Source organism: Hemiscyllium ocellatum, chromosome 10 (assembly GCF_020745735.1).
Source record: "Hemiscyllium ocellatum isolate sHemOce1 chromosome 10, sHemOce1.pat.X.cur, whole genome shotgun sequence".
Taxonomy (NCBI): Eukaryota; Metazoa; Chordata; class Chondrichthyes; order Orectolobiformes; family Hemiscylliidae; genus Hemiscyllium; species Hemiscyllium ocellatum.
Window position 1 is genome coordinate 63,620,229 of NC_083410.1, and position 16,396 is coordinate 63,636,624.

The following is a 16,396-nucleotide window of genomic DNA, read 5'->3' on the forward strand; positions in this document are numbered from 1 at the left end:
CATATCCAACTGCTACCTGACAATTAACTCTAAATGTATACACAGAGTGCACAGATATGAAGATTGGTCATGTTCTCTTTGGGGGTGGAGGTAAGGGAAATAGACATCAATTAAATGTTCTGAATGCTCTGTTAGTAACAAAGAATTTATTGTCTGCTTCATTCTACAATCAAAACATCATATTAAAAAATTTGGATAGCCAATGGTCTAAACAATCTAGCCAAATGGCCAGTAATCCCCAACCATGCAGGACACAACTCTGCACATGACACTCTGTGAATTTGCGAATTTGATGGTTATCCGAAATGTTAAACCTTTACAGAAGACAGGCAATTTTCTCCAGCATGCTGACAAAACTTACAGGTCAGAGAAAGGGGACACGGCAGAGATAAACCTTAGCTGGAGCAGAAGCTACTTATTTGGAGTATGCCATATAAAAACAAATAACTAAATAAACTTAAAAATTAAAAAAATGAGAAAAGCAATAAATAAGCACACACAAGGTTCACCAATTAGCTTTAAAATTTTTATTAATTTTTTTCATAAAGGGACAAAATGGGCATGTGAACAGGATAATGCAGACAACTGCCAAAACACAGACAGTGGTTTCCAATAGACTCCTGAACTTAACATAGACCAGAAACAAATACAATAAAAGCCAGGTTGTAATGACCTTTGGTCATCTAAACAAAGAAAAAAAATTAAAAAATAAAATGGAAAAAAGATCAATTTAGTGCATCCGTTTTGAACAGCGCACATAAGCAATAATAAATAGTGAATCCCATAGTAAAAGATAATTTTCAAGTTACAACAACAGCTTTTATTACAGGAATAGAAAAGGCCGATAACAAAATATTCTGCATTGCCATTTACAAAAATGTATTGACTCAAGCGGCTTTAATATGCTTTGCATATGAAATTTTCCCAATCTAAATATAAAGCACCATTTAGTTTTTGGCAATGAAAAAACTGCAAACATTTAATTTACTGCATATGAAGTTAGATGCTGGAATGTAGTAGGTGAGAGGTTAGGAGACAGAAGCACACTACAGAACAAACATTAGCTTGCAGTACTGTATACAGTATGGCAGCAGGAAGGGAAAGATATGTACAACCATCCGCTTTGACCATTGGTGTGACTTTCTAAAGTTACCCCCAAGTGGCCGTTATACGACCTCTTAACTATACAATGTCACGGGTGTGTACTTTTTTTTGTTTGTTTGTTTTTTTTTGTTGAAACGTACAAATAATTCGCACTATATTATCCTGCCAAATTAAAAAAATATACTGTGGCAGCCTGTGTTTTTTTTCCACTACCAAAAAAAGGTACGTTGATACCTTTAAAGAACAAGCAACAGTTAAAAATACAAGCTTCAATATAAATACTATTGTGCCTACACTAGGTGAACATTTATTTCAAATAACCATTCTAGAAATACAGAAAAGTAGAGACCATAAATGTGTTTAGCATAGGAATCAACATGTGTGCATTTTCCTATAGTTAAGTACTATATATATATATACACTATATATATATATATATAATCTTAAACCTTTCCCCAATGTGAGTTTTGTACAACCTGAAGAGCTGTATATCCAAGGCAGAGTATCCACTAACTGTATAACATGTAGGAGTCTTGACAACCACCAAGACACTGGAACTCTAAAATATAGTTTTCCCGAACAAAATGAAGTGTCTCTTTTAAAAAAAAATCTTACCATTTATACTTAAAAAATCTGTACAAAACGTCTTGCACTGTAGGAGCGAGATTATTTATTCTAAATCAACTGCAGTCCCGTTATCGTCCACTGAGGAGACGTGTCAAATGTGTTGCTTTATACTTAATATTCTTTTTAAGTTTAGCCAGGTGCACTATTCTAGTCAATGACTGGCAAATTGACATTAAACAATCAGTTCATTTTCCTTTCCTTAGTATTTTAGTAAGTTTTTTTTCCCTTAATTATATGTTTGTAAACTGGGAAAATTGTACAGTGCACTTAATTGTCCTATCTGAGCTGTCTTTTATCCTTTTGTCTTTTTGCTCAGCCTCTGTACCCCTGATTAAAGAAAGGGCATAGAAGTCACAAGCAGAGTCAAGTGCGATTTAAGTAAAAGCTGGGGGTGGGTGGGTAGCTGGATGAGCACTAATGTATCATCTTTATGTTTATACAACTGCTGTGTGGTGTACAAATCAAGCATGACTTTCAGGATCACAGATAGATGCTGTGACATTAATGGATTTGTCAAGACTTTTTTTCTTCGTGTTTTGTTATTTTCATTTTGTTTCAATATTGAGAATTGGTTAACTCACTGGTAGCCAAAACAATCAGGTGCATGATGTGGAACTATCACTTGGGTCAACGTAAACCCAAGGCTACTCCTCCAGTACTAAACTGAAGAATAGAAAGAAAACCAATACAGTTTAAATAGATGCAAGGCACTCAGATTATTCAATAGTATTCACCCAATCACCTTCATCAAATTTATTTTCTTCTCCAAAAGTCAAGGCCAGCAATTGTTATGTTCTAATTTAATATATTAACCCTTTGAGGACAGATTTTTCTTTTGGAAAAAAAATGGTTTTAACAGTGCGAATTCCAGTCTGTCCATAGAGGGTTAAACAAAGGAATAAATGGGGAGTGTTGTTTTCCCTCATTTTGTTTTCCCTCTCTATGTTACAACCTAAACTTTACATGATATGTGTTACAGGACACTATGCAGCATGGTAGTCTTCTTTCAAAAACCAAAATAAAACAGAGAAGGGTAGTTACTCAACACCAACTGAAGACAGAATTAAACTGCCAAACATACCATACATGCGGTCTAATAAGAGAAAAAAACAATAACATACACAACACGTAAATTATTGCACAAGAGAAAGGCTCGAGTTTGCGTAAATGCAATAGTATTGCCCCGATACAAATCATGCATTCATCAGTGACGTTAAACCAGCCGTGCTGGCATTAAGCACATGTTCCTTACGTCCTCAGCTTCCACTTCGTTTGATCACAAGAGAATAGAAAAGCTATAGGGAACTTGAGCATCAATACACCTAATCAGTTTTTATATCATTATTTAACAAGCGCTCACTGTGCCATTTTTTCATGTGTTTTTCGAGGGTACTATACACGCTAAAAGGCATCTGACAAATTTCACATTTGTAAACGTCTTTCCCCACCTGACCGTGCGTTTTCATATGTCGCGTGAGCTTGCTACTCTGGGCACAGGCGTAGTTGCACAGGTCACATTTGTATGGTCTCTCGCCCGTGTGGCTTCTCCGGTGGACTGTGAGATTGCTGCAGTTCTTGAAGATTTTGCCGCAAAATTCACATGTGTCACTTCGCTTGCCCTCTTTGGAGCTGGGCCGTCCAGGACCAGGTCCAGTGATATGGGGCGTGCTTCCACCACTTCCTGTGCCACTCCGACCTGAGATCCCACCATCCATTTCTCCTGGAGGAGTGGAAAAGCGTAAACTTCCATTTTCTGAAGAGTGCTCAGATGAAGTTGCAAAAGGCGATTGTCTGGAGTCTCCAAAGCTGAGGAATGGGTCTTTCATCTGTCGTGAGGCAGCATAACCAGCGAGCCACTGGGAGTAAACATTGTCCGTAGGAGCCAAAGGTGCTGATGGCAAGTCAAAGTCTTTCTCAAGTTTTATGCGTTTGGAAAAAGGACTAAGGGAAGTTGGGCTTCCTAAAATAGGCTTCTTGGATAAACCTCCAGAGGCTGATTCACCTGGAGAGGAACCTCTACCATTGACTGTACCATCATCTGTGCGATCAGATTCACCAGCAACCGAATCTTCATCATAAGTATCTCTTTGAACTTCAGTTTCAGATGAGTGATGAGTCCGCTTGTGTTTTTCAACAAGAACTTGGTGAAAGCCCTCACCGTAATGTTGTATTGTATTCATGGTAATGCTGTGCATCACTTCAGGCAAAGATCTCTTCTCCTCTATAGGTCTAGAACTATTCTCATGGTGACGCCCACTCTCTAGATTGACACCAAACGCAAAATCAGACCTATTTTCAGTTTCAGGTTCCTCCTCCTCTTCTTCCTCTTCCTCCTCCTCTTCTTCCTCTTCCTCTTCTTCCTCCTCTTCATCCCCATTTTCTGGAATCATATTGGCGTCTGTTTCACTCTTGTATTTGGCTACTGCAGATTTGAGGGCACTGCTGGCACTGCCAACAAGGTCACTAGTACCCGGTTCAGGAGAGCTTGCGGTGGAAAGGCCATCATCTGACTTGACTGTCATAGGTGAGGACTTGTGCAAGTGTGTTTTCATGTGTCTCTTTAATTTGCTGGCCTGAGTGCAGGCATGATCACAAAGGTGGCACTTGTATGGTTTCTCACCGGTGTGGCTTCGACGATGCACTATCAAATTGCTCTGAAACTTAAATGTTTTCCCACAGAATTCACAAGACTTAGATTTGAGCACAGTTTGGGCAGGAGGTGCTGTGGGCTGGAGGGGTGGGAGGGGTGGCGTGCTAAGAAATGGGGATTTGTTGCTCGACTGGAATGGTTGCAATAGCCTTTGCATAGGACTCGGACGGTTTGGTGACAATGGCGGAGTGGAAGTGTTGCCAGCCAACTCTCTAAGTCTCCTAGAGAAATCCATGGATGGTGGCTCGATAGGCATGGAGTTAAGACGAAGTACCCTGTCAAAGGCACTGGTGTGATGTACAGCCACCATAGCCATCTCCTCAGCACTCAGCCGATCCATTCGATGTGGGTCCAGGTGATGCCGGGGTGGTGGGCTAAACAACGGAGGTGTAGGGGGAAAGCGGCCTTCTCCAAGCCCTGGGGTTTCCCGTGAGACAGGCCCAGACATTCTCAGTAGGTTGAAAGGACTACTGTCAGCTATGTGAAGTCCGTGAAGAGGAGGCTGAGGAGCACAGTCTGCCCCAAGTCCTGAAGGAATGCCAACCCGGGGGGTTAATGGACTTCCGTGCTCAGTCTCTAAATAAATTCTGAATCCGTGGGTGTTCTGGGCATGTTGGAGGAGAAACCATGCACTACTGAATGGCTGTTTGCAAGTTGTGCAAGTGTAACTGCTGGGCTCATCCTTTCCTGCAAGAGAAAACAAACAATGTCAGTGAGAGGGCAACTGGACGCCAATCTCAACTGCTACGTTCATGCACCTATTTAAAGGAAGAAAACTCACTATTCAGAAAAATAAAGAGCACTGTGGGACAACTTGATCGAAAAATCAATTATTTTCACACCATTTAAACGGCTGTGAACATTTCATTTTTTTTATCTGATCAAAACTGCTTAGGTTACTCCTCCCCTACTTGAATAATCCAGGTGGCAATGGTAATTTTGTTCCCCGCAACAACTGACCAACCTATAAATTTGCTATTCCAATTCTCTTAGAGGGAACCTTTCTAAAATGTAAATCAGACACTAAAATAGAAAGCCATTTTTCTACTCAGATTCCAGATATCTAGATAACAGTTATTAAAATATTTACCAGTTTAAACACCTCAATGTAAACAATGATCTAATCTCCTGACTCTGCCTATACAAAATTGTACTGCTTCGGTGAGTAGAAAAAATGAGAATCTGAGCTATTTTAGTTGGTCTTCTTTCTCTCCTGAAGACAGTGGCCCATGTTGAGGTATGGCAGAACAGATCCTGGTCATCCTCTAGAACCTCCACATATAAAAGAGTCAAGTGCTGAGCAAAACTCTGATCAACGCTCACCTCCACTAAACCGGGGCTGCTGAAACCTAAGGCAAAAACCTCACCTGAGATCAAAGAACTCAGTTCAGAACAGGTAATGAACCTGGAAATCTGCATCTATATGAGTCAGCTGCAGAGTACCATCACCAACAGGATCTTAGAGAGCAATGTATCTAATTCTGACTGAAACAATTGATTGGAACTATTACACAAAATAAGCAATGGTTTAGTCACAACTCTGAAGTGGAAAAAACAACATGACCTAACTTATAGGCAGAGTGCTCTAATCAAATGAACAATAAATAGCTGAATAGTATTTCATTTAAAATAAAAATAGAAGAGTGGGTAACAGAAAATGACTTCTATGATAAATATTAATTCCAAAATTTAATATGTGGCACCAGTTTTTTTTAAGATTAGATTAGATTCCTTTCAGTGTGGAAGCAAGCCCTTCGGCCCAACAAGTCGACACCGACCCTCCGAAGAGCAACCCACCCCCGCCCCTCTGACTAATGCACCTAACACTATGGGCAATTTAGCATGGCCAATTCACCTGGCATGCACATCTTTGGACTGTGGGAGGAAACCGGAGCACCCGGAGGAAACCCATGCAGACACGGGGAGAATGTGCAAACTCCACACAGACAGTCGCCCAAGGTTGGAATTGAACCCAGGACCCCGGAGCAGTGAGCCACCATGTTGATGAAAGCTTATTTTTTAATTAATCCATGGGACTGTGAAATTGTTGTTTAGGTCAACATTTATTGCCTTTCCCAGTTGCCCTTGAGAAGGTTCGGGTGAGCTGCTTTCTTGAAGTATTGCAGTCCATATGGTGGTGTTAGTAAGAGAGTCCTTGGAATTTGAGCCAACAACAATAAAGCAAACTAATGTAGTCCTTTGGAAATAAAGAATTTGTTCTGAAATAGATGCATTTTGTCGCAAATTTTCAACTTGCCGTCATCACAACATTTGGCAAGAATATTCCTTCAAGGAAAAAACTTCCACTTATTCTGCAGGAGAGGAGAGTGCTGATTAGTTAGCAATTGGACTGTGGTTGTTACAGACATTGCTATGGAGAATGTACCTAACAATACAGTTTACTGCCAAGTTTTGTTGAAATTTTAAACCAGCCAAGTTGACTCTGATTAGTCAGAGCATGGCCATGAAAAATATACTTTCAAATGCCTTTCACCTATTTTGTTCAGTTGAAACAGGTGCAATCCGGGTACATTTCTTTCAGTCTGTAAAGAATGGAGCCCTGTATATTAATATATGGAACTTCCAGCCCACATAAGTGTGCCACACTGAGATGTCAATTGGCAACATTAAATTGATGGCAGCAAAGTTTCTTGCATCTTCAGGACGAACCAGTAACTGTTATCCAATTACAGAATCACAACTAATATTAGAAACTAACTTGCAACTTTTGCAAGCCTGAGCTGATTGGGCACGGTTGGTATCCTGCTTGTCGAGCTCAACAGAAGGGACATGCTGACCGATATGATTCGCTGTTCTCTGGGAAGTATGGTTACATATCTGGTATCACATCGACACTGAAATTCACATACCACATTATTCATTTGTGCGGCAGAACAATTTTTTTTGTCTTGATGGCAGTATCCTGTGAGTGGTAAACAATACATGTGTTGCCTCGCATTGTAGTGGTGTGAAACAGCCAGCTTCATCTGTTGCTCAAACAGTAAGTAAGTACTTGATCCCACAGATAGGTAAATCATATCAAACAAAATGTTCCTTCAAACAGAAACAAAATACCACAGCTGCTGGAAATCTGAATTCAAAACAAAAAATGCAAGAGAAACTTGGCAGGTCTAGCAACATCTCTGGAAAGGGAAACAGAGCTAAGGCTTGATTCAAATGGTTCCAACGAAGAGTCTTTGAACTTGAAACACTAACTCGGATCCTCTATCCACAAATGCTGCCAAACCTATTGAGTTTCTCCAGCATTTTCTGCTTTTACTTCAGCATATCCCTGTAGCTGGTTGAAACAAGGAAGGTTCTGGCAGTCCCTAAATGGCCTACACTTGCAAAATTCATAACACATATCTAGCAATAGATGTGAATCCTCAATCAGACAACATTTGCTGGATAATTCTGAATGTGTGAGGAATTATACAGGTCACCAATTTAGGATTGTTAGTTGGGCTTGCAGTGTGATACACTTATATGTACTGGAAGCTACATATATTAATGTACAGAGCTCTGTTCTTTGCAAACAGAAAGAACACGTACATGCATTGTACTTGGTTCAATTCAAAAAATGGGTGTCAGCCATTCACTGGTTCATTTCCCACTGCAATCCCCTGACCAATCAACTGGCACTCTCTTCTCACATGGTATAAATGTTGATTTTCCCCTTGAATTGGTATTCTTGTCAAATGTCCTGATGAGTACAAGCTAAAAGACTTTAGATAAAATGTATCTGTTTTCAGCAATACCAAAGCTTAGTGTATTTGAAATTTGTGTCTCTTACATTAACGGAGGCACTAATTCATTTACTGGAGCTTTGTTTGAGGTCTTCAAAATAAGGAAAGGATTAAACTCAGCCTCTCTAGATTAGTTATTCAAGCTACAAAAATTGTGAAGGACCAGGGACAAGTAGAAGTTACATTACCCAGGTGAAAATTCAGAAGGTCTTTTCTTTAATAATCCTTTAAATAAGTTGAGCACAGAGTGGACAGCAAGTATTAAAAGTTTCTTGTGTACCTAACATAACCTTACAAAGAAAACAGGTGGCATATAGGAAGCTGTCTCTGAGTTATGATGTTCTCCTGGGACTTTGTTACAATTTTGAGGTTTATAAATGGATTGTATTTTGGGATTGTACTTTAAATTTAGAGTATAGGAAGGGTGAGTTATGTAACCTATTCTGCAGTCTGTCTGACAGCATAGCTAGCAGTTTGATTCTGGAGTTTAGATTAGATTAGGTTCCCTCGTATGGAAACAGGCCCTCCAGCCCAACAAGTCCACACCGACTCTCCGAAGAGTAACCCACTCAGACCCATCACTGTACATTTACCCCTAACACTATGGGGGCAATTTAGCAAGGCCAATTCACCTAGCCTGCACATCTTTGGATTATGGGAGAAAACCGGAGCACCCAGAGGAAGCCCACACAGACATGGGGAGAACGTGCAAACTCCACACAGTCACCTGAGGCAGGAATCAAACCCAGGTCCTTTGCACTGTGAGGCAACTGTGCTAATTATTGAGCCACCACGCTGCCCCACTGAGCCACCGTGTCACCATGCAGTTGAAACTGCAGCGATCCTAGATTTAAAACAATATTTAAATGAATAGTAATTGAATTCACATCTGAACACATGGATTCCAGCAAAATTAGAATTGAAAACTAAAAATACTACTGACAACAGTTTTATTGAAGTAAAGTCAAGTTCTCATGATTTCTCAGATAAATGTTTATCTGAGTAAATATTGCAGGTTAAAGAGGAGTCTATGATCTCATTTTTCTCAGATGTAGCCCTGGGTGTTTCAGTGGAAGAAGTGAGCAGGGTAAAAGACATCTTCTTCCCACCAAGTAACCAAAGACAAAGCTACTTAGGAGTCAGTCGAATGCATGGTAGAGTGGGGCATGAGCAAAGACTGCCAACCCATTGCTCAGACAATAATTCAGGCAATATTTTCATGGTCAAGGTGGTTAACAGAAGGCTTTTTTATTCCTCACTCTCTGCATAACCCTGCCCAACTGAAGACCAGAATTCACAACCATTTCCCTCACTGCTCACCAGGACCTTCTTCCAAAAACTGTAGCATACCTCACTCCATCACTTCAGCTCCTAATTTACACTGTGCTCCCTCTTACTCTGCCAGTTACTGCTTAAGCTCCTTCCAATTCTGTTACCTTCCACATACTAGCATTACTATTCCATCTTGGTGTGCACATTCTCAAAGTATCTCATTGAGCCACCACTAACACTTCCCTCCCTTTTTACGTAAAGTCAAACTTAAAGCAATAGTGGGAAGGTGGTGAGGTCAGGAGGCGAGTAGAAGAGCAATGGCTGTTCAAGATCTCAGTTGAAAGTAGTCTCAGAGATTGTGAGGACAGACTGGGTCAGGGTATGGCCAGTGGGGAAGCTAATGGATGAATCCTGTAGGGTTTCTGAAAATCTTACACACTGTCCCTTCCCATGGAAATCTCACCCTTGCATACTATGCCTGACAGAATGCAGCTGTTCCAGCAGTCAGTCATCTGTCAGTTTTATCCTTGACACTAAAAGTTAATTCTTGTCACTCTCTTTCCTTTTAGGTGAAGATCATGTAGACTGCCAAGAATGTGAATAGTTGAAAGAGGGCATCACTCATATTGACAGAATATCATTCAACCATATCTCAGAGAGCACTAGCTTAGAAACTGGTACTACATAAACCTTGCAGGTTAAGCAAATTAGGTCAGCACCAAGAACGTCACCAAGCATTAGTCCATAGGCAGGGTTTCTATCTTGGCTCTGCTGTAGAGCACAGATGAGAAAAATTAATATTAATGGTTAATTATAACAGATTTTTAAGTGCATTGTGCAGCATACCAGTGTACAAGTACACAGAGAGAGCACAAGGAGTCCAATTTTAACTTCTGAGAGTTTGAAACTCCATACAGTCTACCGTGGACACTTGTAAAATCCACAACAATTGGGCTTCTGGTAACAACTCTGAAAGTTTTACTGAAGTAAAACAGCAACAACATTCTGACCTCCTGTCTGTCCCACATTTTCCATTCACCTTCTGCAGTTGTTATTTAACTCTGTGGACAAGCACCCACTTGAGTTTTCAATCTACAAATGACTGTATGAATAGAAATGTGGGACATATGAATATGGGCATTCACAGCAAAACTATACTTCTTTATGTGGAATAAAGACTGTATAGAGGCAAAGCCCCAAAACTATGGCATTGGCTCCACGGGAAAGATATTCTGTCCTCACAAGTTGAGAGCATATCTGCACACCTACAGACTCTGACATGATTTCCATGTTGAGTCCATGCTGTCAGTTGAAACAAACATTCCCAACTGAGGTTAGCCAGATCCTCAAAACCCAGAGCTACTTGAAGTCACCCACAAAAACATTTCCAGTGTTCTTAGTGGACAATCAGCCATGTTCCTCTTCCCAGACTCCATCAGGGGCCAAACCAACTTGGAACAACAATAATACAAATAAATAATATAGAAAGATATTTAACTTCTGCGTGAGTGTGATTTCTGTCATAATTAGGGAAGTAAAATCTAGCAAAACCATAATGTAGAGTTTCTTAAGTTAAAATAAATAGTTTTATGTATTGATATTGTTATTTATATCTAAAGTTATGTGAAGATGATCCAGGGATAGTGTTGGAAAGTCTTCAGAAGGTGGATAAAAGAAATGGGTCATATAGAAGGTTGGCGTATTAAAGGAGAGAGTTTGCTTCAGAGAATTTCTCTTCTCTGGCAACTGCCTGATTGACCTCAGTCTCTGCATCATCCTTTTCTTCCTTACCCTCTTTTTCATCATTCCTCATCACTACCACCCCTTGTTAGATCTGCAAGTTTTATCCCCTCAGAATAGAAAAGTACAGTTGTGTAATACTCTTAGGTTTATACATAAGAAATAGGAGCAGAAGTAGACAGTCATCCCTACAAATCTGTCCTACTATTCTATAATGATCAGATAATGACTGATTTGTCCAGACTTCAAATCCACTTTTGTGCCAGCTCCTCATTGCCCTCAACTCCTCAGTACATCAAAAATATATCTATCCCTCTTTAAATGCTTTCAGTAACTCCCATTCCTAGACGTGATAGTACAGAGAACACCGAACGGAGAATTCACCACAAGGGTACACAGGAAAACAGACCAAGTCCTAAACTATGAAAGTAACCACCCCAACACACACAAACGAAGCTGCATCAGGACACTATTCAAAAGAGCCACAACACACTGCAGTACTCACTCAGACAACAAGCAACATGAATTTGACTGGGAAAACACTACTATCATAGGGCAAGCCAGACAGAGAACAGCCAGGGAATTCCTAGAGGCATGGCATTCATCCACAAACTCCATCAACAAACACATCGACCTGGACCCAATATACCAACCACTACAGCAGACAGCTGAAACTGACACCCGGAAGCGGCAAGGACAGACCACTATAAATACCGGAAGAAACATCAAAGAAGCGCTTCGCAGGAGGCTCCAGAGCACTGATGATGTTCCCTAGCCAGGGGACGAAACGTTTGCAACAAAAACTTCCAGCTCGGCAAACAGAACCACAACAACGAGCACCCGAGCTACAAATCTTCGCACAAACCTTTCAGTAATCTAGCCAATGCAGGGATAAAGACCTCCTAACATTCACAGCCTGCAAAGAATAAATTCCTTTACATCTCAGTTTTAAATGATTGCCTCATTAGTCTGTAATTGTCTTTAGTTTGAGATTCCCCCATTAGTGGATACATCTTCTCAACCATATCAAGCCTCCTTTAAAATCTGGTATGTTACAATAAGATTATTGTTCTAAACTGAAATAAAGAAAGGCCTAACCTGTTTACCCATTCTTGATGACTCAACAATCAAGCTAGCCTTTTGAACATTCTCAAATGGCAAAATGTCCTTTCTTAAATGCACGGACCAAAACTGTCGATATTGTGCAAGGTGGAACCTCAGCCACACCCTGTAGAGTTGTAAAAGGACTCCTCTATATTTTAAACCCGCTAGCAACAAAAGGTAAAAATTCTATCTGCCTACTTATTTGCTGCACCAGCATGCTAATGTTTCATGTTTCATGCACAGATGAACACTCAGATCCCTCCGTGCTGCATTTTTTTGTAGTTTCTTTCCATTTAATTTATAGCCTGCCTTCAGATTCTTCCTAGCAAAGACCATGAGCTCACATTTTTCTACATCAAACTCCACCTGTCAAGTTTTTACCCATTCACTCAATCTACCTATTTCCCCTTGCAGATTCTTTAAGCCTTCATCACCATCTGCCCTCCCACCTATTTCTGCATCATCAGCAAATTTGGACACATTACACTTGCCCCCTCCTCCAAATCAGTTATGTAGCTGTTAAGCAATTGAGACCGTAGGAACGATCATTACGGCACTTCACTAGTTGTGCATTTCCAAATTTAAAAAGGCTCATTAATACCCAAGTGACTCTCCATCAGGATTCTGCTAGATCAGACTAGAGCTTTGCTAAAGATGCTGAAGGCCTAGCAACTGCCAGAGAACTGACAGGATATGGCTTCAGCCAAAGTCAACCCTCATTTTTGACAACATCTAGGGTGCCTAGTATTACATTGCCAGTAGGGTAGCCATTGCATTTCATGCACTCTTACAGCATGTGACCTTTCTCAACAATATTCAAAACCAGAAATGGCCAATTTCACGTCAGAAATCTATACAGATTCTAACCATAGTCTGTATGATTTTATTGTCATTTGTTTCTTAAACATTTTGAAAATTGCCAGATAAATCTTGTTCAATAAATGTTCTCATATGGCAGCTCTGGTACCTGTAGGAAGTATTTGTAATCAGATAAGTAGAGGCCAAATACTGCTCTTGTCAGATGACACAAGGTATTTTAATGGTCATTTTCTAGATTTGAAACTGTGTACTTTAGTATTCAATCATTCATAACACTTCTCAGCATACTGCAACATCTTAAACCAATGCCTTTCTCACAATACTTAATCACACAACTCTTCTCTTAAAAACACAGCTTGATGTGCAGTAAATAATAGCAGCATTTCAAAAATCAAAAGAATTGTCCTAAGAAAAAAAATCATCTTTAAATAGCACTTCATTGTATTTAAAACTACGATCCAATGAAGACAATCTTTTTATATTTATCCAGCTTCTTTAAAGACTCTCTATTACAGGATTACAGACTATGTATAACTAGGAATTTATCTTTTAAACGAGTGAAACAAATGGTAAACAAAGACCTATATCTACAAAAAGGTCCAATCTATTTACATTTGCTTTATTGTAATATCTTCAAGAAGTCTTTGTCGAATTTTCTGTAAGTTTAGCCAATCTGTTGAGTCTGAAACTGCAGATAAGGCCAGTTCTCAATAGTCTATCAAAACGCATCTCGCTTTCATTAAACATTCCTTGTACAAAGTAAATGGAAAATGTCCAGAGGAAACATCAATAAAGGGATGGATCAGTAATCCTGCCACAGAAAAGAAGTACGCCTCCTTCTTTTGCTCAATGGCAACATGCCTCCTATTTTTGTTGTTTCCAGAGGCTGATGAGGGCCAATAAATAACTGTGTATAAATATTTAATTCCATGGACATATTGTGCAGACTCACTCCAAATTTTGTCATGTTCAAGGCTTTCCACTAGATACTGCTAATGAGCTCTATAAATACTCTGGTGACCTCCAGTGGCTAAAATGAATACATTGCAACTATGTTGGGTTGATACCTTTTGATCTGAAAGCTCACCTGACCATCCAGCAGATTAGAAAGAGGGGGGAAAGATGTGCTGGCATTGCAACCTCTGATATTACATCTTTCCAGGCTGTTTCAACTTCCCAAAAGTGAAAGCAATCGCATTGTGGTCTTGATTTTGATCTGATTGGTACTCTGCATTTTGCTGGCAAGAAGTGCTCGAGAATTCATCTCCCAATAGCTCTGTGGTCTCAGATTGAAACCGCACAAAAGAAAGGAATGACTACTACTCTTCTCAGATGGATAACTACAGTCCTACAGGAATATAGGGCAGACCTTGGGTACTATGTAGTCCCAATCCAGATCCCCAAGGACATCACAAATCTGGCCTTCTAATGCATACTTAAAAATAAAAAGAGAAGCAAACAATTTTATGCTTGGTGATGGCTGGTTATCCCACAGCACAATGTGTGTATGCATTATAGAGTACTGAGACAGTTTCCAATCCTCTCCTCTTGGCCATTCTCCATATGATAATGTCTTTAATCAGAGGTGATGAGCCTCCCCCAAAAGGAAAGACATTGTGAAAAATAAAATATTTCAGTGGGAAAGGTTCCTCCTATGCTTTGCTTAGAACCTATTGTAAGTCTAGCAACAGAACCAAGGCTCATGAATACCCTCTCAGCTTCAAGATATGGTAAGGGAAGGCAGAACATATCAGCCAAAAAAGAAAAAAATGTATCTGTACATTTTTATAAAATGGTCTTGTAGGTAGAGGTAGTCTTGGGCAGTTTATTATTACCTTTACCCATGATGTTCAATTACTTTGGCTCTTTTGTTCAGGAACATGACGGAAATTATTTTTGCTGCATCTTTATCAAGTGTGGATTTCAGGATTCCAGCTAGACTTCAAGGCCCTTTTAACAGGCAGTGATGCAAACACCATTACAGGCAATATCACTGCAAACCAGGATATACATCCCTTGGATAAACAAACAAGTCAATTTCCAAACTATGATCTGCTTAATAGCTGCTCACTGGCTAGGTATTCAAAAAGAAATGAGCCTTAAAACCAAACTACTGCATATTCAAAAACTACCACAGGTTTCCCTCTGAATGTCTTCATTTATTCCATGCTGCTACCATGAGATTATTTGCTACAGCTTGAGTGTTTTCTATTTAGATACGATATTGATGCCATTTGGCATCTTTATTGGATCAGAGTCTATCGTAAGAAGCAGCTGAATGGTGTCTTTAGCAGTGAGAAAGCTGAAATCGTTCAGATTTGGATATTTTCTGTCTTATTACTAGAAAAACATTGGAAAATAAATGGTATTGAGCTGGCTGCATGCGCAAATATAAATATGCACTAAAGAGAATATGTTGCAATTAAGTGGCATATTTTACAAGTCAAAGGAAAGGTTCAGAGTAACATGAGCAGCTTCAGATAAATATTAATGATACGTATTGATGAACAATCTGATTAAATATGACTGTATTTAAATGGCAAAAAAGGTTTAATATGTAATCATCCAATTGACAAATTCACGTGGGCAGTATGAATTCCATCTGCATGAATTTGACTGAATTGAGAAGCTAGTGGGCTAACACTAAATGTGACCTCCTTTCTCTTACTTTTCTCATGGGTTAAATCAAGAAAATGAAAAGGCTTTTTATACCTTGCTTTTACATGTAAATAATGTGCAATCAGTGCAATCATAATTTTTATAAAAAACCAGCAGTGATTGAATGCTATACCCAGTGAAGAACTGCTAAGCAACTAATAGCCTGTATTAACAAGCTAGAAGCCTTTGCTTTCTAATCACTGAAGTTCATTATTTTCATGTCAAATATATTTACAGCATTGCCCTTGAAATCCAGTGCTTCGGTGGTTCCAAGTCCCATGTTTGCATTTTTGCTCAGTGGAAACTTTTAATCATACACTCATTGGGATTTACCATTTTAAAAAGGTATAAACATCACTCCGCAGCCAATTGAAGGAGCTAAAAGTCTAAACACTGAAATTTCTTTCAGTGTTAATACTATTACCGAACAACCTTGATTATCCAAACTAAACAAGCAGGGAGTACTTTGTTCAGATAATTGATTGTTCAGATAATGGATAATGTTTTTATGGGACCTTAAGATCTTGTTCAGATAATCCAAAATTTGGATAATTGATGTTTGGATAAACGAGATTGTTCTGTATTTGTATTGGCTATATCTCCCTTCTATCAGGAGGGTGGAACAACCTTGGTGTAGGCCCCTCTATTACTACAGTCAATATTATTGCTGTGCTTG

At 39.5% G+C, this 16,396-nt stretch overlaps 1 protein-coding gene across 2 annotated transcripts in view; it reads right to left on the reverse strand.

Moving 5' to 3' along the window:
- Window positions 1-783: 783 nt before the first annotated feature.
- Window positions 784-16,396, reverse strand: part of bcl11aa (BCL11 transcription factor A a) — a 149,351-nt gene continuing 133,738 nt past the window's right edge. For both annotated transcript variants that reach the window (XM_060831536.1, XM_060831535.1), the window contains one exon: window positions 784-5,068. In XM_060831536.1, the coding sequence (XP_060687519.1) occupies window positions 3,054-5,068 (2,015 nt within the window). In that variant the 3' untranslated portion in view covers window positions 784-3,053. The remainder of the gene's footprint in view (window positions 5,069-16,396) is intronic.